Raw genomic sequence first — 23,700 nt, forward strand, 5'->3', positions numbered from 1 at the left:
CAGATCAGCCGGCTGCCACTGCCACAGCGAGACAGGGCTTCATCCTGGGGAGGGGGGACACTGTCCAGGGGGACAAGGAGCAGTGTCACTTGCCCAAAACAGCCATCACAGCAAGAGCAACTGCAGGACACTCAACATGGACATGCTCCTTGCCCATACACCCAGGTGCACACTGTGGGTAAGGCTGTGGATTTTAGCAGTTCTGCTGGGAAGCTGCTTCCCACTCTGATGGACATCTGGGGATTATTTAATTCAAAACAGGAAACAAACTGCACTGTGGGCTGTGAGCACGTTTGGGCTTCGTTCAGAAGGAGAAAAAGTGAAAATACTAATTAACCCCAGTTGTTGGAAGAACGCCCTGCAGAAACGTAGCTCAGAATGGGTCACAAATCATAAAATAATAATAATAAAAAAGCCACAATGCTCTGGGGACATTAAGCGATTACAGAGAGTTGTTATTTGGCTGATTTTCACACTTCATTAGCATATGCATAATTTAACAAGTGAACGTGCTGAGGGCTGGCAAGACATAAGAGCTACTTCCTTGAAACACGAACTGTAAATTGGGACACCACAGTTAGGGGGGTTTGGTTTAAATCATGACGGAGAAGCGACACCAATTCTGGGCCCTCGGCAGAAGGAACGGATGGTCAGGGACAGCAGGCCAAGCAAAAAGCTGCCATGGGAAGGCAGCTGCCCCTCCGGACGTGGCCCAGAGCGCCAGGCTTCACATGGCTGGGAGCCACCTCAAAGCCATTTAACAAAGAATTAGGTAAATCTGGATGAAAACAACACAGTGTGACTTTCTACATCTCCCACTTGCCCAGCGCTCCCAACAGAGCAGTGGGGCTGGCACCGAAGCAGAGGGCAGACAGTCTTTGGGAGTTACCATCAGAGCAGGCAACCTTCCAGCACACTCATTCCCCTTCCAGCAGGGAGAAATGAGGGCAGGAAACAAAGACAATTCATCAGTACCAGCATGGCTATGTCACATGGAAGGGGCAATGCCCAGACGTACCAGACTGCCGGGGGTCCCAGGTGCTGCCAGCCCTTGTTGGTGCCGAGGTGGCCAGCAGCCCCCAGGCAGCCACTCCAGCAGCTGTGACACTGGGGGACCAAAGGTTCCACAGCCATCAGCCACAGACAAGGACATCCTGGACCAGCAGCCCAGGGCGCACTCTGCCCATCGCAGGCTCCCACAGCACCCAACAAGGCTGGGTGGGAACAGGTCTCCAGCACAAGGAGACCTGCAAGCTGAAGGCAGAGGGATGGTTCACAGTGGGGAGAGACAAGCCCTTGGCAAAAAATACAAATATCTTGCTCCTTTTTCTCCACAGACTGTGGAAGCCACATCTCTAACCACCATTCCAGGCTGTAATTTTGCCATATTTTAACAGATGTTCTGTTTATGAAACTGCAAGAGGATTTAGTACTTATGAATAATGCCATGAGGTCTGGGAGATGTTTCTTTATATGATTAACTGACCACAGGCCATTTGTTTTACAACAAAGAGGCTCAATGATCCGTGCACACTGATTTATTCTGCCCCTGTCTAAGGCAATGGCTGACATCTCCCTGGTACTCACCATCAGCATCCGCTCAGTGATGGAGGGATGCAGACCACAAGAGCATATGCCCGGTGTGCTCTCCATGACAGTCCATCAGGGACAAAACTGAAGGGCAGAAACACCAGATCGTGGTGGGAGAACCCAACAACTGGCACACCAGGTTTCACAGGGAAGCAGGTTTGGCAAAGTCCTCCTTTCAGGTTCTCCCTGGCACTTGGCTCACTGGGGCATTGCTGCACATCTCACTCACATTTCCAATTTTAAATATAAATATTTGTTGCAAAGATAATGGGTATTACAAAATAAACCGGGGGAAGCAATGACAGACCTGTCATATTGGACACCCTTGACACTGCTTGCTGATGAAATATTGCTGCACCAAAACAGTGTGTGAGAACTGGCAAGTGGGTCTCACTCTGAATAAAAGTGGAACTGACAAATGTACTGTTATTGTCCAAATTAAATAGCTGATGGCAAGTACCTGGCACCCTCCAGGTACCACATATTTTCTCTCCATAAGCACTTGATTTTGATCAGTTTGAGTTCCAGGAGAGGCTGCTGGAAAGGTTATCTTCATTCTGACTTTGGCTCTCAATAAAAGAACAAGAAATGTTATGACTATGGAAGAACTCTGAGTTTCTCCATCCAATGACATGCATCAATGCCTGGATGGCACTTAATGTTGTTTTGTTTTGCTGCAAATAAATAATTAGGAATGAGGCTGCAGTACTTTGAAGTTGAACTTAGGAGTATGAGTAAAGCTACAGTGAGAGTAATAAATTATGCAAAACTATTTGTGCTTGGAATGTCAATGTTTCAAGATGATGCAAATAGGCACTTTTTGAACCTCTTCTGAAAACCCAAAGAAGCCTTGGGACCAAACCATATGGTTCAAGTCAGCTGCCCACAGCAAGCTTAATGCTTCCGCCAGCCAGCAAGGATTTGGGCAATTAGTTTATTAATGTGTTTATGCAAACACGGAGAAAAAGAGTTGGGGAAAGTCTCCTCCATTTCCCTCTGCCAAAGTTATCGAGCAGCATCAGACTGAGAAAACATAAATCTAAAATAGTTTAAAACCCAGCAAAGCCCCAGTTAATCCCAGCACCCCAAGAGGCAGAACTGGTGACCCCATCAGATGGGTAGGGCACGAGTGGAGCAGTGTCTTAGCAGAGTCATGGGGAATGGGTGAAACGGTCCCTTCCAACCCCAAAAATCTATGAAACCTTCAGCAGAAAGCTCACATATCACTTACAGTTTATTATTATATATCCCTAGCTCAGGACAAGGAATATCTAATTATCCTAATTGCTTCTGCTTTGGGAACGGGCCCTTTACACTTGGATAAAGGTGTCTATAAACAACAGCGTTTCTGCCTGATCAGGCTGTGGGTCAGGTTTTATATGCTCTGAGAAGATTAACTTTATTCCTAGCGAAGAATTTAATTACAGGAAGCGATTAGCCGAGTGCTCCCAGTCAATACAGCAGCAGTACAAGCTGCTCAGGAGTGGGCGCCTTTGCTCCTGCAGGGGAAGCCCAGGAACAGTGAAATTGTAGCAAAGCCATTTGGGTTTTAAGTGACACCAGCCAGACCTGGATCTCCACAGGCCAATTACAACATGCTGACTCAAGCAACATTCAGCAGGGCTGGGAAGGGGGAAACCAATAAAAAGACAGCAGGAGACTGAGGCTCCATTTTAAAACACAGGAATACACTGGTTTATGGGCTTCTTGTTTTCTAATTGCAGCACTGCAAAAATCAATGGCTTTTGGAAAGTAAAAGAAACACACACAGTAAACTGCTTGCAAACCCTGCTAGCCAGAAAACTGCACTTTCCGATAAATGTATTGTTTTCCTTGTCAACTGGAGGAGGATGGGACAAAAGAATGCCTCGAATACTTCCCATCTGCTGTAATGCTTTTCACTACAGGTTAATAACTGTACCAGCAGCTATTCGCTAAGCAAGAAAAAACTGTAATTAAATATACCTAAAATAGCCTCCCAGCCTCCAAATAGCACTGCCAAGGACATAACAAAGGCTAAATCCGACAACCCAGCCAAGCTGCCTGTTAGCGCGCTCACTCGGGAGGCAGCCGGCGCGATGGCGGGAACACGCTGCTGTACCCAGCACCCAGTGGGGGACAACTCGCATGGACGATACCACGGGGCATATTTCTACTCCTAATTACCCCCTGCATCTCTTTCCAGGCCTGCACATGCACTGTAGGTATCATGGAAATCATGGGCCACGAGACCACCATCCAGGCAGCTGCACCCGGGTTTTACAGGGGGGCGGTTTCAGTTGAAGGCCTGAGATTGCATATGCAGAGGAAAAAAAGCCATTTTCTGGCAAACCCTAGTCCACTGATTTTCATCACCTCGTCAATAACTTCACACGTTGTCAGAAACAGATTGCAAGGAAAGAAAGAGGCTTGGTGAGGCAGCAGCTCTCCGGAGATCAAGAACAAAGTGCTCCCAAAGGCAGAGATTCAGATGTATGGCAATACCTCTAACCAGGGCACAGCACCTATCTGGAGTCAGGACAATCATTCCCAGCCAGCAAAGTGAAAACCACATATTCCTCAGCCTGGCTGCACCATCACTGTGGGACAACACGCCGCAAAGCAGAGCCGGCGCTGCAGTGCCCCTGTTTGGAGAGGAGCCCTGGCACTGGCCACGCTCACCAAGGTAATCGCTCCTCAAGGCCAAGCCATGGCCTATAAACACACTGAAGACATCAGGCAAGATCCTTTGCCCATCCCCAGCAAGTGCCAAGACAGGGCAGGACCCCCGGCCCGATGAGGACAGACGCCTTCTGTGCATGGGAACATCAGCATCCCTACGGGACGCATCCCTCCAGAAAGCACAGGGAGCAGTAAAATGAATTTCAAAACAGCCTTGCAAGTTCTTTTCTCGAGGGAAAGCAGAGCACTCTCTCAATTAAAGAAACAAAGACTTTAAGAATATGACTCCAAAGCCTCTCTGGTTCCTAGGGCTGCATGGGTCCCTGGCAAGGGGAAGCACACCAGAAGTGAGCACAATTTGGAGCAATTTCTGGCAGTTCTGTGAAGAGTCTCTTCAGCTCACCCTGCACTGCTCTCCTACTGGTCCCCCATCTGCAGGTCCATGGTTGGACCCACCTGACCCACAAGAAGATGGGGAGCCAGGAAAGGGCAGGGCTGAATGAAGGAAAAGGGCAAGAATCATGACTCCAAGCTAAGCATGCAGAAGGTTACTAGTGGTAGTGATAAGTGTGTGGTGTGTATGTGTGTTGTGTGTGCGTGTGTGCAGCCAAGCACACGGATACACACAGTGGCAAGTGAAGACACAACCAACTGCCTGCAGCCATGAGGGCTGTCAGGTTCTCAACTGCTTATCCCTTGAGAAAGGCGGTCCCCAAAATGCTTGTGAACATTCCCCTGCCCTTTTGCCTCCTCCCACGGGTGGAACAGCCCATCAGAAAAGGGGAGATGGCTTCCGTCTGCCAGGCAGAGAAACCTTCCTTTTTGGCTGGTTTTGGCTGTTCAAGGAGATGGTAGGACAGGGGCAAGCTAAAGCCCTCCTGCAACGTAGACAAGCGTAGAGCCACAGTGCTCCTGTCCTGGTGCTGTAAACCACACAAGATATGGCGACCACACAGCCAGAGACGTCAGGGACGGGATCTTACACCTATATTTAACAGACAAAGCACCACGGTTGTGTCTGTAATCAGCAACATGAGTGATGAAGGGACGTGCTGGTTGAGATCTACAGGCCAGGACACTCCCGGGCAACCTGTACATGGAAAACCGAGGGTGGCATTTGGCCCCAAGAGCCTAACTTAGAGTAAGGCTAATTGTATTAAGGACCACACAGCGTATTGCTTTATTTGTAATGAGTTTTAGGCTTCAGAAGCTGAGAATCCCATCTGCAAGAGCAGACTGTTGCAGGATTCATCTATTAATAGCCACTGGTACACACTTACTTCCAGCTGAGGGACACGAGGGGGGAGGAGACAACCAGATGGAGATAATGCATTAGGGTGACACAAAGCCAAAAAAAGGATGATCCACTTCCCCATATCCTCACACACATCTCAGGCTTGCAGTAGGGAGCAAACCAAGTGTCACATGTGATTAACTCATAAACATCCTAATTAGAAAGTCCTTACATTAGATCAAATGTCCAAATATGACAAGATTTCAGTGTCCTCCCCAGAGCCCTGTGCAGATGAGGTAACACTGCAGACTCCAGCTCCAGCTTCAAAGCAGGATCCATGTCCAGCCTGGCAGTGCACTAACAGGCAAGAAGCACCAAATACATCTGTAAAATACGAGCAAGAAGTCCCATCCCGTTTATGAAGTGCTTTGAGACCTGCTAGTGAAGGAGTGCTGGATAAGAACCAGGAGCTACCATTGTCCCATCAATGCCACAGCCAGATGTAGATTCCCAAGCACCTAAGGCTGATCTCTGAACCAGCCTGGAAGCAGAGACTGTTGCCTCTGACAGGCACTGCAACAATGGGGAACTCTGACCATCTCAAGACCCATGGGAAACATGAATCTGGCACCACTGACACCAGAAACATCCCCAACTATGAGGCCATCTCTGCAGAGCATCACAAACACAGTCCTGGGTGAACTTGACCAGTCAGTGCCACAGGTACCGACCTCTGGTTTTGTTTTTTATGCCCAATGACTAATAAAGGATGCTGCTGCTTTACTTCCACTGCTGAAAAAAGGTGAATACCCTGTCATAGCTGGAGATGCTCTGTCAGTAACACCTCACTTCTGCACTTTGCAGGACTCCTAATGAAAACATCACATCAAGGTGCCAAACCACAGCATGAAACAGGATCCACAGCCAAAACGCTCTGCTGCAGGGAAACTTGGACCAAGCTGTACAGGGGCAGAGGGGCTTCCAGCAGATACCTCCAGGATGCTGGCAGAGTGACAGCCCACCAGCACTGGGTTTTCTCCATCCCCACAACACACTTGCTAGCACATTGCCACAACATACTTGCTAGTTTGGACGTTCCTCACAGTGGTTGTGCCTCCAGCTCTCTCCCACCAGCACAGCAGAAGCACAGCTCATGGCTCAGAGCACCACTTCCCGGCCCAGCAAAGCTCCTGGGATGCACAGGCATCACCGGGGGAAGTCAGGGCTCCATCATAGCAGGACTCCAGCCATGTGCTGGAGACACAAATCATGCTGGGTCTGGTGGCTGCACAAACCCCCAGACCAGACCAGAGCCTCCACCTAAGGCCAGGGTAGAGGGACACTATCACCAAAACTCAGCTGAAACACAGGAGTTCGTCACTGCTGGGGAAGGTGCAGGTCCTGATTTGCTCCAGTGCCTTGTAACAGAGCAACTCTGTGGAAGGAAACTGCTGCAGAGACACTTGCAAAGATTCCAGTGGGACTCTGGCTTCTGCCAAGAAATCAGGCAAACAACCCGAGCACCCCTGGATCCCTGCATGACTCGTATCCTCCAGCTGAGAGCGTTACCCGAACGGATCTTCCCAAGCAGAGGCAATCACAAGCAGACATCTGGCACACCACTCCCGCTCGCCAGAAATTTTCAGTGGAGAACCAGTTACAAAGCAACACTGCTCATGCTGTTATTATAATTAAGGGTCTGTCAGCCTGCTGCAACTAAGGCCAAGTTTATTTAGGGATTGTGAGGGAGGGCTCTCCAAAACAGCCTCTCTAATTCTCTCTCTTTCATTCCCCTGATCCCACAGAGACACGTGTTTCTATGGATAGCTTGCCAGCTGAGGTTGAAGCAACCTCTACCTCTGTTGACATCTAACCTCCAGCAGCAGACCCCATCTCCTACTCTGGAACAAGTGCAATGGTCCCTCCAACCATTACAGAGGTTTACAGTAAGACTGGGAGAAGCAGGCAAGTGCCCTACCTGGAGGCAGGAGTAGGTGGTTGAGCTGTCACTGGTGGTCCTCACCTGCCTCCAGGGGCAACACCATGCACCCCATGTTCAGGACAGCACCTCAGGCAGCTACAGAGCAGGGGCCCACAGAAGCAAGGCTGGTTTTCTCACAGGCATTTTCACGCTGGCTGAACAGCCTCACACCTGCACACCTGTGGCTCTCCAGGCACTTTCCACAGGGCTCCTGTGCCCCTGGAACACCACGCGTGAGATGGGCGCTCTTGCCGGCAGCAGATTTGTGCGGGAGCTGCACCACCAACGCCCAAGGACAAACACTTGGTGCTGTGCACTGTGTGTCTGAGCGAGTTTAATGGGTAGGAGCCAGGTGTTAAACAGGCTACAGCCCCCCCCCCCCAACACCGGCCAGCATCTGGCACCATCAGTCTGAGCTCCGCAGTGAGACAGACTCATCAGTGTGCACTGAGAACAGCACGAGGGGCATGGGCTGGTGCCCTGCACGCCCTGACCTCCTCCCCTTCTCACTCGGTAAAACTGACTCAGCCTGCAAGGGAAGCGATCCCTCACTCCTGTGCACCAGCTGCAGCTGCTCCAAGGCAGTCATGGGAACGGGCTGTCAGGCAGTGGCACACAGTATTTGGTCAATGCCTGCACTCCTCAGAGAAGTTGCTGTTCATCAGGGTTCAATCACTTCTCCTTTACTCACAGAGCTAAGAAAGGGAATGCAAGGAAATGAAGGTAACTCAGCTCCGAGGCTGCCCTGCTCATTTCAGGGCTGCCTGGTGACACAGCAGCACACAGGCAGGGGCCCAAGCACTTCCCTCAGCTCTGCCAAGGCCTCCAGGGGCAGTACCACCATCGTAACACAGCTGGGGACAACCAGGGGACACCCAGAGCACCTGGCACTGGGTAAGGAACGCCGTTTTGGAACTGGCCATCATCATGTGCTGTTGCGGCACGGCATCGCTCCATCCCTGACAGGGTCAGGGTGCTAGGGCAGGGTGAGGGCAGGGCAGGACCCCAAAGGCACTGACTGTGCAGCCACACCAGCTCAGGCCACACGTCAAATCACAACTGAGACACGTCTCTCTTGCTATCAACCTGTATGTCACCAAGGGCTTGGATATCAAGGATGATAACACCAAGACGAAGCTTAGAAAACCCAGTGGTCTTCCAAAGTCTACAAAACCTTGGAAGGGAACACATTTGGAGAGCCCCAAATGCAGGGCTGGGTTCATTGAAGACACAGCTGAAACAGTGGCTGTTTTAGGGTCCAGGTCACCTCCTGCTGATGTACTTCTCGGGGAGCTCGTTATCAGCTTTTGGAGAGGTTCCACTTTGATACCCCTGCACTAAAATGAGTTGCAGATCAAACCAGGCATCCAACAGAATTTTTAAATTAAACTACAAAATTACTTAAAATCCCCTTTGAGGATGTTATCATAGGGTTAACACCCACTCTTGGCTTCAGATAATACAGCAGCAATAAATGGTAATGTGCGCTATGGAACATGATTTATTTTTGCTGAGCAGGCTTGGCATTATAAATCTCAGCACTCTTAACATTTAAAGTTGTTATTCCAATGACAAAATAGACATGAGGGAGATAACAGTCTTTATCTCCATTACCGTTTTATTGTTGTTCAGAGAATATGGATACGGACTGATCCAAGGGTAGGAAAATCACAGCAATTTGTTTGCATACTGGGGAAGCTGAGATAATGGTTGTGTTTTACGATCGCACCAGGGAATCAGTTGAAACGCAGGACAGAGCAGATCGAAACGGGAGATTAATCGGCTATTTTGGTTTCTGGTTTCTATTCCGGTTACCTTTCCATTCCCAGGACCTGCCTTAGTGCGACGTTCAGAGAGACGCTGCACGTGCGTGGCTGAACAGCTGACTCGTGGCACCCGAGCGAGCGAGGAAACAGGCTTTAAAGGAAACAAAAAAGGCTGCAGAACAGTTCTGTGCAATGCAGACAAACAGCACTGCCACGGAGGCAGGATCCTTCTGGATACTCAGCTGCCTGGAAATGACTCTCCACTCTCCCCCAGCCCCGCTGCCTGGGCTCCTGCAGACCCCCCCGGGGTTGCAACACAGAGCTCCTAACCTGTCTGGCATTCTTCCTCCTTTCCAAGGGACACACTGCACCTCAGAGTACCACAACACCCTCTGTAAGCTTAGCCTCAAACAGTGGGCTGGAGCGGTGGTAAGGGCTATGCTGCAGAGGGCTTAAGCAGCTAAAGGCTGAAAACCAAAACAACAGAAACCCTACATAAACCATGCAGCCAATTTGTTCCCACCCCAGGACCTCGGCCAGGGAGGATGACCCTTTCCCCTCAAGAAATCAGGCTCATGATGCATCAGGAGAAAACAACAACCAGTGCTGGAACTGCCCTGAATGGAGACATTGACTCCAACATCTCAATCATGCCTTTACTGGGGAGGACAGCACAGTGGTGACAGTATACAAACAATGCACCAGTGTCCACACAGCCGGGTTCCAGTGGCCAGGAGCTGGGGCAGGTGGCCACCATGGCATCTCATCCTTTACCAGAGTGCTGGGGACGGGCCCAGGCCAGTCCCCCTGCCTCTTTCCAGGGCAGGGCAGTCGCCAGCTCCCTGACTCATGAGGACTTCGGGGGAGATGTGAGGAGGTCAGGTGCCACTGCCTAGGGATGCTGAGTGTCCAGGAGTCACGGCAGATCTACACAGGGATGCTGGGATGAGAAGTCTGGAGGTCTTTTGGTGTTTACCCAGCAGCTCCAGGCAGACTGGCTGAGTAGCAGCTCCACCAGTGCTGGCTGCCCGGACCCCTGGTGTGTACCTGGTGCCAAGACCCTCGGTGGGTGCCCACACGGCACTGCCCGGGCGCTCCCTGTGGTGCCCGAGCCCCGAGCCAGCCCTGGTTGCAGCTGGGGCTTTGTGCCTGCTCAGCACATCGGCGTGAGCGCTGCCAGCTCCCGGCCGCAGCCGCACAGCCGAGATGGGGAGGAGCGGGGAGGAAGCAGCCGCTATTTTTAACCTGCCTGATCAGCATCCTGCCAGGTCAACACGCCTCAGCTCCGCTCCGTGTGCCGGCTCTGCGGGCCTCACCTCGGCGCCAGCCGACACACACCTCTTACAGCGGATACGGGAGGAGGCACCAGCCCGCACCAGCAGCACTTCCAGGGACCCAGCAGCTGCGGCTTGTATTCTCAAAGGATTTCTTCCACAAGCATTTATTCCCCCAGCCAATTGCCACCAAGCAAGGTTGGACTAATGATCTTGGAGGTCTTTTCCAACCTCAATGATTCTATGATTCTAAACCTGTTGGCAGGGGTATGCCTCTGCTCCAGCTCCCAGAGTCAGGGAAGCCGATGATTACCTGGTCTGCCATGGCATCAAGCCCTTCCACCTGCTAACCTTCCAGGCACCAGATCTCACCAGCTCTTTGGGGAGGAGGCATCAGGGGTTTGGCTGAGCCCTGCAGACTCCTGTTCACACAAGCAGCCACAAGACCTTTGCCTGGGAGCAAGGACATGCTGGGTCAGATCAGGCACACATCCAGCCCAGCATGCCATCTCCAGTGGACAACAGGTAATGCACACAAACAGGGCAACCACGCAACATTTCCACTAATATTCTCCCACCCTCTGTAACGTTCAGCTCAGGAGGATCCTGAGCCAGAGGTGGTCCCTCTGCATTTAGTAAACCTCAACCACTTCACTAAGTCCCACAGTTCCATTTGGAAACCTGAGGATGGGGATGTCCTGGCTGGTACCCCAAGGATTAGCATGCGAGCGCCCACATCATGCCCCAAGGTCTTGGGCTTAAGGGAAAACCCAGTGCTGGGTTCTGACCTGCTGCAGCTGGTCCCCAGAGTAGGAGGACCCCACAGCAACGGGGACTGGGGCAACTCTGGGTTGTAAGGCCACACCACTCCACGGTGCTGTTGGGAGTGACCCAGTCTTTCCCAGCGTTGGAGAGGGAGCAGCTCATCTTGGTCCTCACCCAGAGACGAAGAGGGGGAGACAGATGCAAGCCCCAGATGCCATCACCAGTGACCAGGCATCCTCCTCTCAGGCCATCACAGACCCACAGCGGTGGGTCAGTCACATTATTACCTGCTCCCAGCCCTCTCAGTAATCCCTAGATTACAGAGCCCCCAGGCACATCTATTCTCTCATTAATCTCTGGATTAAAGTATCCCCAAATCGGCTTTGACGCAGTGCACTGCAAACAGCTGAGTTACGCTTTGCTCCTGCGGCGATCCTGGATTAGGCAGAAGGAAACGTCCGTGGGGTCCTTCCCACTCAGGGGGAGCACAGGCTCAGGGAAAGCAAGGGAGGTCTAAATACAGTACGTGTATAAATAAAAAGCAGAAAGGATGGGATTGTGTTTCGTAATCAAAGTGCTTATCTGATAAAACAACTTCATGGAGGTTCCTGGATTAATTAAATCTCAATCCAGATGATCTCCAAACAGCAACTCACATCATTTGCAACAACAGAAATACCCAACAGCTCTCACCCTAACCTAGCACTGGGAAACACCTCTCTTGGTGCTTTCCTGAGAACTACACACAGGTTTTTAGAAAAGCCATTGCTGTACCACAGAGAACTCAACACAGACTGCCCTGGCATCAGGACCCTTCCTTGTAGCACAATGGTAGGGCAGGGATACAGACTGGAATGACAGAGAGGCAAGGGGGTTACAGAGGGAATAACAAGATTAAACCAGGAAAAGGAAATGAAGGCTTAGTGGTAGATTTCTCAACAGCAAAACTCATTCATTTTGGGAAACACTCCCCCGGGAGATTAAAGACTTGCCAGTGCATCAGCCAATGCCTGGGGAAAGGGTGCGGGGAGCATGGGTGACCATGAGTGGCTGCAGCGTGTCATGACCATCCCACCCAGTGGGCATGGCATGTCCCTGAGGCCGCACAGCCCCAGCAGGGTCAGCCCCATGCCTGCAGGGGAGAAGGTCCCTTGGCAGAGCCATCAGAATTCAGGAGCGTCCCTCTGGAGGGGCCCAGAACCCAATGAGCCACAGAGCAGCCCCACACCACGGCCGTGGGACATGGGTACTCCCAAGGGTCCTCCTCCAACAGCACAACCACTTGGCCGTGGTCACTTTCCCACACAGCCCAGGTAAGGCTGCTGCTCCTCCTCCCAGTGCCATGCTGGGAATCGTGGGTGCCAGGGCTGTGCCACACCTGTGTCATCCAGCATGACCTTGGCCCACCCAGCCCTGCCACCAGAGCCCCTCGTCAGGAGGGACCCACAGCCCTCGGGCCAGCCTGGTGCTCAGCATCCCTCCTTCATCAGAGGTCACCTGCAACAGGGCTGGTGTGCACAGACATGGAACACCAACATGAGGCGTTGTCCCACTGGGCTGAGCCATGACTGAGCTCTCCTCCCACCTAAATCCGCTGAGCACACAGGCTGGTCCCATGGCCACTCCCTCAGAGCAAGGCTCATGGAAAGGGGTGTTCACGCCATTCCTCCCCCATTTGCCCAGCTGTGGACTCAGAGATGGCCAGGTGGACAGCACTGCTGCACAAAAAAGGTGGCACCCACAGCCTGAAGCCTTCAGGAAACAGGTGTTTTGGATCCAGCTGCTGATGGGCCAGCTCGGGGCAGGGGGAGGGCACAAAGGGCCCTTCTACATCTCCGGCAAGCACGTCTAAAAGTGGAAGCTACTCCAATGGTTGTTTGTATTCAAGTGTCTCAATTTGTCCTACTTTTGTCTGGGCACTCAGCAGAATTGCCAATGAAGACAGATTTATGCAGCAGAACAAACTAAGCATATTTTCTGGACATTTTTCACATGAGATCTGCCGTTCCAGGGCAGTGCTCTGAGATCTGAGCTGGCATCGCCCTGGAACCCACTCACCCCACTCCCTGCACCCGGCGAACCAGGTAACACGGCCGGGGTTGTGCTCTGCACCTCAGCACCTCCACAGTCCCTGGCAACCCGAGTCAAATTAGTTCCTTCTCGGCAGTACTTGGAGCCGCACAAGAACGAGGCATTCAAGTGTGCACTTGTGAAATACCATCCTCACCCCACATTTGCATGAAAATACAAGACCTATTTAAGTGACAACACCACTTCACTAAACCAAATTACATAACCCATTCTCTCAGCTGACACACCAGAGACACCTTCATTTCCAAAGCAAGTCTGCACCTGCTGCACAGCATTTGGAAGGGTCTTTTTCTTTTTTTTTTTAACCAGCAGACGGGTTACCAGCCACAGCGTTTTAGGAATATGCTGCTTTCACATGTAGAAAAAAATAAACCGGAATTATCTGAATTTTTTACCCCCTAGCAAGGTCTACCATTTCAAAGTGCACTCAGCCTCCCTCCAGCAGAACCACTGCATGGAGACTCGGGAGAACTGCACAGCATGGGGTGAAGAGAAATTCGTAGCTGATACACAGCCATTAAAGTCCCTCCCGTACTTCCCCCCGCTCCGCCACCGCAGCAGGGACCACCCCGGCCGAATCGGTCACCTACTGCACAAACGCCTCTGGCTGTTTCGTTCCTACGGAGGGGGTTGCTGTAGTTCACTCGTAGATGCACAAGGTCTTCTGAAAATGCCAGCATACAGCAACAAATTATCAGACAGACTGGATCGTATCACTGAAACCTCCGGTTGGAAAATCCCCAGACCCCCTGGTGTCACAGAATCACTGCGGGCTCATCTCAACCCTCCATCCCTCTTAACCAGGAAACCCGAGTTCTCAGCAGGTTCTCACCAGGCGGCTACAGCCCTTTTTTTTTTTTTTTTTAATTTGATGGCTGTTGCAGCTGCCTTTTAGAATGCAGCAACGGCAAACTCGTCCTTCCACGGCGCACAGCACATGGTGATGCGAGTCAGACGACTGGGCTCAGCCCCATCCTGGCCACACCACCCTCCTGGAAGCACCGGCTCACACCATCCCTCCCAGCAGAAACACCGTCCTGCCAGTGTGGCGTGGCCTCCACAGGTCCATCACAGGCCCACGGTGGGTCCACCCACCCCCTGGCCCCACGGTGTGAGACACCCAAGGAGAGAAGCAGAGCCACGGTTGCCCCCGGGCACCACCTCCCCTGCCTCTGGGGGCTGTCACGCCGAGCACTCACGTTCCAGCTACACATAAGCAACACGAACGATCATTTTCTCTCCAGGTATCCAAAGCTTTCCCTTACTATATCAAGCCGAAGAATTCCCACTAGATAAACCCTCCTTTAGCCATGTGCTGGAGACATAAAATTCCCAAAGTCTGATTGTATGTTGGCTTCCTCTAAGCCTCAGAAGAATAACACAGTAAGGGAAAGCCTCTTTGGCTACTAATTAAGCTATGAAATAAGCCTGTTCAGACCCTGGTATGGGGTCTGGTTTTTGAAGCCTCACTGAAGGGGTCAGCGCTACCGGCAGGAAGGGGGGGGTCGGTTTTGCTTTACAGCGGCGTCAGTTTCCTGCCGAAGCGAGGGAGCAAAGAGAGATTGTGACAGAGCTGATGTGAAGTCGACAGCTCTTCGGCTGCCAGGGAGGACAGCAGAGGCGGCTCCAGGTCCGTCCCCATCCCTCCTTCACCCCTCGCTGGTGGAGCTGCCTTTGTGGCGGCTGCGGCGTCATGTGCCGGGTGAGCTCACGTTCCGATGCCTGAACCGAACATGGCCACACCGTCTCCTCCACTCCCGAGCCATTATGGGAAACCACTTCCAAATGCACCATGAGCCTCACCGGGGCTGTGACATTATCCATGTCCAACAGCCTTGGCATCTACTCGCCTCTGCAACGCACCACTCAGGATTCGCATTCCTTCCTGCAGCGGCTTGTAGGGAAAATAGCCCCGAGACAACTGTTCCATTCGGTGACGAGACCTGCCACTAGCGTTTGCCGTATTCCCGCACCTCACAGCGCGGCTCCAGCCACCTGCGGCACCGCGAACGCCCTCAGGGACTGAGGAAACCGATCTCGAACCGCGGCCGCCGCCCGCATCCCTCCTGCTTCCAGCGAGCCCCGCATCCCTCCGGCCCCGCGGGCTTCGCTCCAGCGGCAGGGGTTGCGGAGGCGCCGGGACTCCCCTCACTCCCGGAGCCGGACGAGCCCGGCGAGGGTGCGGGGGCTCCCGGAAGGGCCCGGCGGGGCTGGGGGCTCGGCAGCCGGGCGAGAGAGCGGGGCTGCGGCCGCCCCGGGGCGGGAGACGGGGGCGGCTGCGCCCCGAGCGCTGCTGCGGGAGGCTCTCGGGGCCCCAGCTCAGCCGGCCCCGCGCCCGCCGAGGGACCGGCCCGGCCCGGGGGAGCCCACCCGGCGCTGCTGAGTCACCGGAGCGGCTCCGCCGCGCCCGCACCGACACTCCGGGGCCGCCGCCGCGGGGCTGCCCGGCCCGGCCGGGGGCAGCGGTGCCGGTCCCGGGACAGCTGGGGCGTGGGGAGCCGCGGGGGTGGGCGCGGGACGATGCGGGGCGATGCGGGCGGGGGCCGGGGCCGCTGCGGGGCGGCCTCACCTGCTGCGGGCGGGCCGGGGCCGGGGGCTGCGGGCCAGGCTCACCTTCCGTGGCATAGCTGTGGTCTCGCAGGAAACTGCTGCTGATCTTGCGGGTCTCAGCGTCCTCCTCCATTGACGGCGGGCAGGCGGGCGCGGGGCGTCAGCAGCCGCAGCCGCGGATCCATCATCCCCCCCCGCGCCCTGCTCCGCGGCGGCGGCCGCCAAATGCGGCGGGGGGGGCGCAGGGGCGGCGGTGCCCGGTGGCTCCTCCCATACGGCACCGACCGGCACCGCGCGGGCGGGCGGAGCGCGGCGCGGCTCAGCCCCGGCCCCGGGGACGCTCCTGCCCGGGGATGCTCCTGCCACGGGACGCTCCCTCCTGCCCGGAGACGCACTTGCACCGGGGACGCTCCTGCCCGGGGGATGCTTCTGCCTGGTGATGCACCTGCACCGGGGGATGCTCCTGCCCTAGGACGCTCATGCCCTGGGACGCTACCTTCTGCCCGGGGATGCTCCTTACTGCCCAGGGCGCCAGTGCCCCTGGAGAGCACTCCTTTTCCGGGTGGAAGCTCCTGCAGCTTTCAGGCAGGACTGCTGCTCCCTGACCAGCCTGCCCCAAACACAGGATTCCAGCCGCCGGATGACACCAGACCGTTTGTTGGCAGGGTCACAGCATGTGAACGCTGGGCGATCCAGGACAGGGAACGCAGCAAGGGCCACGGGGGTGGCCGTGCTAACAGTGCTAAGGTGTGTGCCCACGGGCACCTGGCCCAGGCTCACCCTGTCTCAGCTGTGGAAGGGGGTAGGGATGGTCAGTGACTTATGGCTGTGAAGATCAGTGTGGGTGGGGGAATTGGTGGCATCCAGGGAAAAGGATGAGCACAGGGGCCCTGGGAGAAGGGAGGGCTCTCCTGGTCAGGGCACACCAGGGCTGTATTCTGGACATATCATCTGGTGCACGCCAAAGGGAAACAATTGGTCCTTGGGAGGATTTTGTGTCTCAGTATAGTCCAGGAAGAAGCCTTGGTGCTGGCTGAGCCACTGGCAAACAGGGAGGAAACTCACGGGGGAGCAAGTTCCCTCAACTCCTGCACTTGGAGGTAAAACCCAACCTCAGTGTCAGGGCACGAGATATCCCTGGCCAGGCAGCAATGTGCACACTGGGCAGCTTGGGGGGACAGGCACGACACCCCACTCTCACACCAGCACCCAAACCAACCCACAGTGTTCCCTCTGCCCCTCACTCTCCACTCCCCAGACAGCTGCTGAAGGGAAACAGAGGCATGGACACAGCCTGGGGTCTGACCCAGGCATCCATCCCACAGCACACCCCTGCCCCAACACTGCTGCCAAGACCCACCCCAGCACTGCCTCAGTTCACTCTGGGCAGGAATGGCATCAGTGCTGGGCACTGGCTGTGCCCATGGGCACAGGCCCTGCAGCACCTCTGCACTGTGTGCCCACCTGCCCAGCACCCCTCGAGTGCCCTGCACCACAGGGCCAGGGTCAGCTGCAGGAACTGCAGAGCTCAGTGTGCTCAGGAGCTGCTTGACAGCCCAGGACCACATCAATGGGGAGCATTATTGTTACTGCAACTGGAGGACACAGAGGGAACGGACAAAGATGCTGGGTAACATTGTAAATACAGTGGTACACTGCAGCTCAATTTTCTCTTACAGCTCTAGTTCCACAATTAAAATCTCACTGGGAAGGTGCAAGATTTTGCAGCCTGTGTTACTGTTCTGCTGAGATTGCACTGACTCCTTGGGGCTGCTTATTTCAGGGGAAGCACGGGAGAGAACATCTCTGAGTGAGAAGGCTCAAGGACTCCAGCACATCCAGTATGCAGGTATTGTGGGCAGCGTGTCCCACATCACCCTGCACTGCTGCACCACCACACCCCCATCACCACCACACCCCTGGCACCATTGCACCGCCACATGCCTTTCGGAAGAGTGTGTGGATCCTCTCAGATGAGAGGCAAGAGAGAGGGAAAGCTCATTCTACCCATGTCATGACCTTATGAGGGAAAGGTGAATTCCCAGGCCCACAGCTGCCTCCCCAGGACGTTCTCTGACACGCCGTCACACAGAAGTTGATATAAGGCATTGTAAAACTGCAGCTTGGAGAACTCTGGCAATTACTCATACGCATATGTAACTTCAGGATTTGTCAGTCAACCACAGCACATCACAGGCCACTCATTAATACAGGGATTACTGATGTGACAAGCCAGAAGCATTCATCAGACAGGCATGAGCCTGAAGTCTCCATGCCCAAGCCTTTACTGAATTACCCTGGAATGTGAGTTACTTGCTGTAATCACCAGGCACACGTGTAAGTCAACCAAACACATTGTGTTTGAGGCTGAGGTTGCTCTCGGCTGCAGTGGGTGAGAGCCACAGGTTACTCTGAATTCGCTCCCTGTGACAAGGCACAGGACCTGGCCATGGCTTCACAGCACAGCGCAGAGACGTCTTGACCAGAGCTCTCCTGCAGGCCAAAGAGAACCACAGCATTAACACTCTGCTTTAGAAATAACTCCTGTGTTGCTGACAGCTCCTTGTACATGCACAGGGGATCACACCCGAACACCACACCACAGGACTCGGAACTGCTGCCGGCTTTGGGCAAGCCAGCTGACACCTCTGCCTGTGGTGTCCTGTCTCCCGAGGGAGGGGAAAGGCATGAACCTCCCACAGGGAAAGAGAGAAGGAAAAGGAAGATTCAAACTGCACCACCACTCTACCCCCAGGAAATGGGTTCCCTCTGCCTTCGAGGTGTGTTTGCCCACAAGTGTCTTGTAAGGGGCAGGAGCAACTCCAGAAAAGAAAAATAAAGATGGATTTTGAATAAGCAGTTGTTATCACATCACCTCCTTTTGTCAGGTCTCAAATGGCAAACCCCAGGCCAAAGGCAATGCTCAGCTGAGTAACAAGCCCCTGCAATACCCGTGAATATCATAAACAGAACCAATGACTTCCTTCCCTTCGTTTTCAGCAGACTCTGTCTTCAGTGTATTTCCATTTTAACAAGTGCCAAGTCCTTTCTCCTTTATTAACTAGGAAAATTATTCTCCCCATTGTGCATGAATTATAATTATGTATTCATAAGTCCTGCGAAGTTTTTCAACACACCGTATCATTTAAACACATCCACAAGCCACCTGTTTGTTATGCAATGTGCATAGGAGCTGCATCATGAAATCCATTTATTCTCAGCTTTTTAAAATCCAGGAACGAGCCTTTACAATAACTAAAAGCATTAGCTGTCCTAAGCAGGAATCCATTTGCAGATTAAATTCGCCAAAGGTCAGCTTGTAGCTGTCACTGTTTTCCAAACCCCCAGGTGTCCACCATGTTCTGTACTTTGACATCTCCTGAAGAGCCAGGACACTTTCCACTCCAATGATTTTTGCTTCAATTAGAGGTTTAAGAGCTCCATGCTCAGGTTTCTGTGGAATCTAAACAGTGTATGAAGAATAATTGAATCAAACCTCCGATTTTATGCTCAGCACAGAACTTCCTTCACCTCATTTATTTTACCCTTCCATCCATGAGCACCAAATCTATTTTCCTAATTACTGCTCTGGGTTAGAACACTCCCCTCATCTTTTAACCGTTATATATAGGCAACAAAATTTCTTTTAAACCCGTAATAATAATTTCTGTTAGTTAACTGGCCACTAGCACAGTGCCATCAGCAGGGTGCCAGCTTGCTGGGCAGTGCCAGAGGTCAGCCTGCATGGAGAAACACAGCTGACAGCCCGTGCCACAGCGTAGGGGACAGGGCTGGCAGTGAAAAGCCTGGGGTCCTGTGCTCTGCCTGCCACAGGTATGTGGGCAGCACAGTGACCTTGGGCCACGGGCAGACACTGCTGCCCTGGCTCTGCCCCTTCCCATGGTTGGAATGTCCCCCCACTCCAGGGTGGGACAGGGAACTGCTCCCTGAAAGTGGTACCTGCTGCCACCCTGCAGCATCTCAGATTTGTAGACTTATCAAACTATGGACCAACACAGGCGTTGGGCAGCTCCATCTGCACTAACCAGGTCTGCGATGCTTTAACTGAAAGCCCATCTCTGCGCGGGAAGGGAAGCCAGGGCTGGTGTGACACCCCTGGCATCTGGCACCACATCCAGCACCTGGTCTGTGATCTGGGTGAAGGTCATGGCACACAATTAGTATTGTAAGAGAGCACTTAAAGCCCTGGTATAATTTCTCCCATCATGTCCAGTTCCCAATGTGCTCCGAGTCCTTCAGCTCACAGATTCCAGTAGACACAGCACTTTGGCTTCACAAATCTGAGAAGCTAATTATGCAGCAGAAATACATAATTACACTCTTATTCTCCCACATGTAATCAGTGTCAGCCAGCCAGGCTGGTGGCTGGCTGGCCCATATTTAAAGGACAACCCCAAAGGGAAAGGGCTGTGTCAGTACAGAGGCCCCCATGCTGCACACACTGAAGGGCCCCAGAGCTTCTCACCGTCCCCAGTGCTGAACACGACTGACACCACAGGCACAGTGTTCCTGGGATGGCCACAGACAAGGACAACAGGTCAGGGACCCTGCTCTCCAAAGGACCACAGACACGCGAGTGTTTTACATCTGGTGGATAAATATTACCCCAGCAGTAGAGCTGGGAACCCAGAGAGACCAATGCTCCTCACTTCCAGCCCAGGGAGCCTGGGGAAGGCTCAGGAAGGGCACCAGCTTGTGCCAGCCAACACAGACCATTCCCATCGAGCCATGAAGGGACATGCAGGGTGGGTGAACCCACTCTGGATGAGTGATCTCCTGGTGAATGCCTCATGTGGGAGGACGGTCTTCTTCCCCCACAGACAGAGCACTGGGCTGCTGCGTGGGAATGTCTGCAACCCCCACACATGTTACCATCCTCACTGAGCCCCTGCACACTCCCCGCCGTGCTCTGGAGCCCTGCCATTATGCTCCTGCAGCGCAGCAAAAGAGCAGTCTGTGATTTCACCGCACTAAGACGGTTTGTTTCTCATATTTTCTCCTGTAAATCACACAAGGAAGCTGGGGAAGCCATAACCCACATCCAGGGTGAAGTCTGAATCACAGGAACCTTAATTAGCATGACTTGAGGAAGACCAGTAATTTACCAGATTAAACCAAGATCAAGACAATTGGGAAGCCAGGTTGCGTGCAGAGGGCAAGCTGAAGCCTTCTCCTTCACAAATGACAGAGAACAAGGGTCAGGACCTTGGGGCAAAAAAGGGAAGAATCAGTTCATTGAATGCAAAGTAGGCGAAGACTTCTGCCTCCCAAAGGTTGTATGATAAATTGATCTACTTGGCCTTGACCCCTGCTGCACCATTACAGGTGCTGGTACAAGCTGTACGTGATTAACAACACACCAGTAACGAGCACTGCCACACACCCAGCCCTGCTCAGGGAACAGCTGCTCCCCAAGGGCTTTCTCTCCTGCCTCCAATTAGACCAACCAGCTTCTGCAGCATTTTAGCAGCCCTTTCTTCAGATTCACTTTTTCCCTACTAAGCATTTTAATGCCAGGCTTTTCTGAAGCCCAGACACCTTCTTGTTCACCAGATCTCTCCTATCCTGCAACAGCCGCCCAACTGTGCAACTGCAACACAAACATGGCGCTTCCAGGAAGAACTTGCTATGAATTATTTCTTACTCTACTCTACAGACGATCCAGCCGTAACATACTCATGTCCTCTATATTATTACTAAATTATATATTTGCTAAATACACTGCAGAACGCAAGTGAGACCCCAAAAATGGAACGAGGCACAGACTATTTCATGAGGGTCTGAGACATCAATGTCTTTTAAAGGATACAGTGTAAACTGTTTGTCACATGTTCCTCACATCAGAGATATAATTAGCTTAAATACTTACACTGTAAATAGGATTTGCCATTTCTGAAGATTAAGGCCACATGCTACAACATTGGAACATCTGAACCAGTGGAGCACAGTCTACACTAAGGCGTAAGTTTTTGCTTGAAAGCAGCTACTCTGAGCAATTCTGCAAATAAGACCAGTCCATGTTGGTGTTCTGCCAGCTCCTCCAGGTTTGGGTTTTACCTGGAGTAACAAACTCCACCGCAGGTGACAGTGGAAGGCCAAACCTGACAGGCATTGTTTGGGTATCTGGGAGCGAAACACCATCACGGGGTACCAGTGCAGGTCTCCTGGGGAGCACAGGACACGGAGCACACAGCCCAGGTACAGCCACCACATCACACACACACACACCAGCTCCTTGCCCTAAAGGGCTCACAGGCTGCTGCAGCTAAATGTGATATGAGGGGTAAAGAGGTTGCAAGGGGACACTGGAACATCATTCATGAGAGGACCATGAGAGGAAACTGGTGGTAGGCTAAGTGAAGAAAAAGCAAACTTTGTCATGCAGTGTATTTACACTGGGCGCTCAAATGGGATATTATTTGTGCAAATAACTATTTAGCATTCATTTCTGTTAAATTAGCAATGAATATGCAAAATTTTGTGTGGCCCCAAAGGTGGATTTTATTTGAAAGGATGTATGTTTCCTAAACTGCAATTACTCCACAGCTTTCAGTTAATTTGAACACGTCCAACATAAAAAAGTAATGAAATCATGGTATAAATTAAAACTAGGGCTGCCCACATCTTGCAACAAAAGCACAGTAAGTTTCACAGCACTGTGAACCTGGGGCTGGGATTACTACTTTATAAAGATCATCGCGCTTACCCTCAGGTGTCACCCAGCAGCAGCAGAGTAAAGCACACACAGATGCAGCCTGGCCAGCCTTGCAAAATGGAAAGCACAAGGGCTAATCAGACAGACAGGATTAATTCCCCAAAGAAAAGGAAACTGGGTGTCTGGCAGAGCAGCACTCTCAACCTGCTCAGGGATTAGCTGAAGTTCCACAACTGTCACAAGGACGGATGGGGACCCAAAACCAGCCTGGTGGGAAGCACAAAATGGGATATGGCAAAATGGAGCCACTGCTGGCTGTGATGCTGAGAGCAGGGGAACAGAGAGCCCATCAGGAGTGATCAACTCGCCAGCTATTTCCACATTCACAGGAACTTGTCAATTTTTATGGGTGCTTCACAAAGCAACAGCAAAGGAGGGGCAAAGGGCCTGCCCAAATAACCGTGTTTCCCCCGTGCTGCCCTGGCAGAGGGGCCCCGTCTGTTGGCAACATCCCACAACAAACCACCTCTGGAACGCAGAGAAGCGCTGGAGAGCCAGCCCAGTTCACACACGCCTCAGTTAACCCAGAACATGTTCTAAGCATGAAACCATTCTGATATGGGGAAAATCACAAGAAGTCATCACACCATGCTCTGATTCACCTGCTGCTCTGGTACCTATGGCCACAGGTCCCACGAGCACGGCGGCGTTGCCACAAGAGACAACAGCCACGGCACCCGGGGGCCTGTGAACCTCCCACCAGACCCAGGTAAGCCCAGGGAGCAGTGTGGGAGCTCTGGGCAGCTGCAGCCTGGGCTGGAGGCCAGCGGGGTGGGGGTGCTCTGTGCTCCCCTCACAGCTGCACTCGCCATTATGAGACGATACAACACGTTATGCAGGATTGTCCTACAAAACAGAGCTCCCAAGGAGGGAACCTTTCAGCTTAAATTGAGTTCGTGTGCAAAGCATCCAAGCATCAGTGGAGCATTGGAGAGTGTTGTGCTGATCCTGTTCAACATTTCTAGTGTGCACATGGTCCTAGATCCAGTCAGTAGTGCTACTCCTCCATGACTCAGAGCCATCAACAGGGAGCGGCCCACATGGGAGCGCCT

At 52.8% G+C, this 23,700-nt stretch overlaps 1 protein-coding gene across 2 annotated transcripts in view; it reads right to left on the bottom strand.

Annotated features, from left to right (window-relative positions):
* The window catches only part of PPP2R2B (protein phosphatase 2 regulatory subunit Bbeta), a 66,313-nt gene that overhangs the window by 29,889 nt on the left and 12,724 nt on the right, over nt 1-23,700 (bottom strand). The window contains exon 1 of one of the 2 annotated variants that reach the window (XM_027902349.1): nt 15,976-16,133. The exons of the other annotated variant lie outside the window; for it this stretch is intronic. Coding sequence (XP_027758150.1) covers nt 15,976-16,045 — 70 coding nt within the window. The 5' untranslated portion in view covers nt 16,046-16,133. Of the gene's footprint in view, nt 1-15,975; nt 16,134-23,700 lie in introns of those variants that run through there. 2 annotated transcript variants of the gene reach the window in all.

The sequence above is a fragment of the Empidonax traillii genome, unplaced genomic scaffold (assembly GCF_003031625.1).
Source record: "Empidonax traillii isolate 1590-97213 ecotype Southwest subspecies unplaced genomic scaffold, ASM303162v1 scaffold22:size5013007, whole genome shotgun sequence".
NCBI classification, from domain to species: domain Eukaryota; kingdom Metazoa; phylum Chordata; class Aves; order Passeriformes; family Tyrannidae; genus Empidonax; species Empidonax traillii.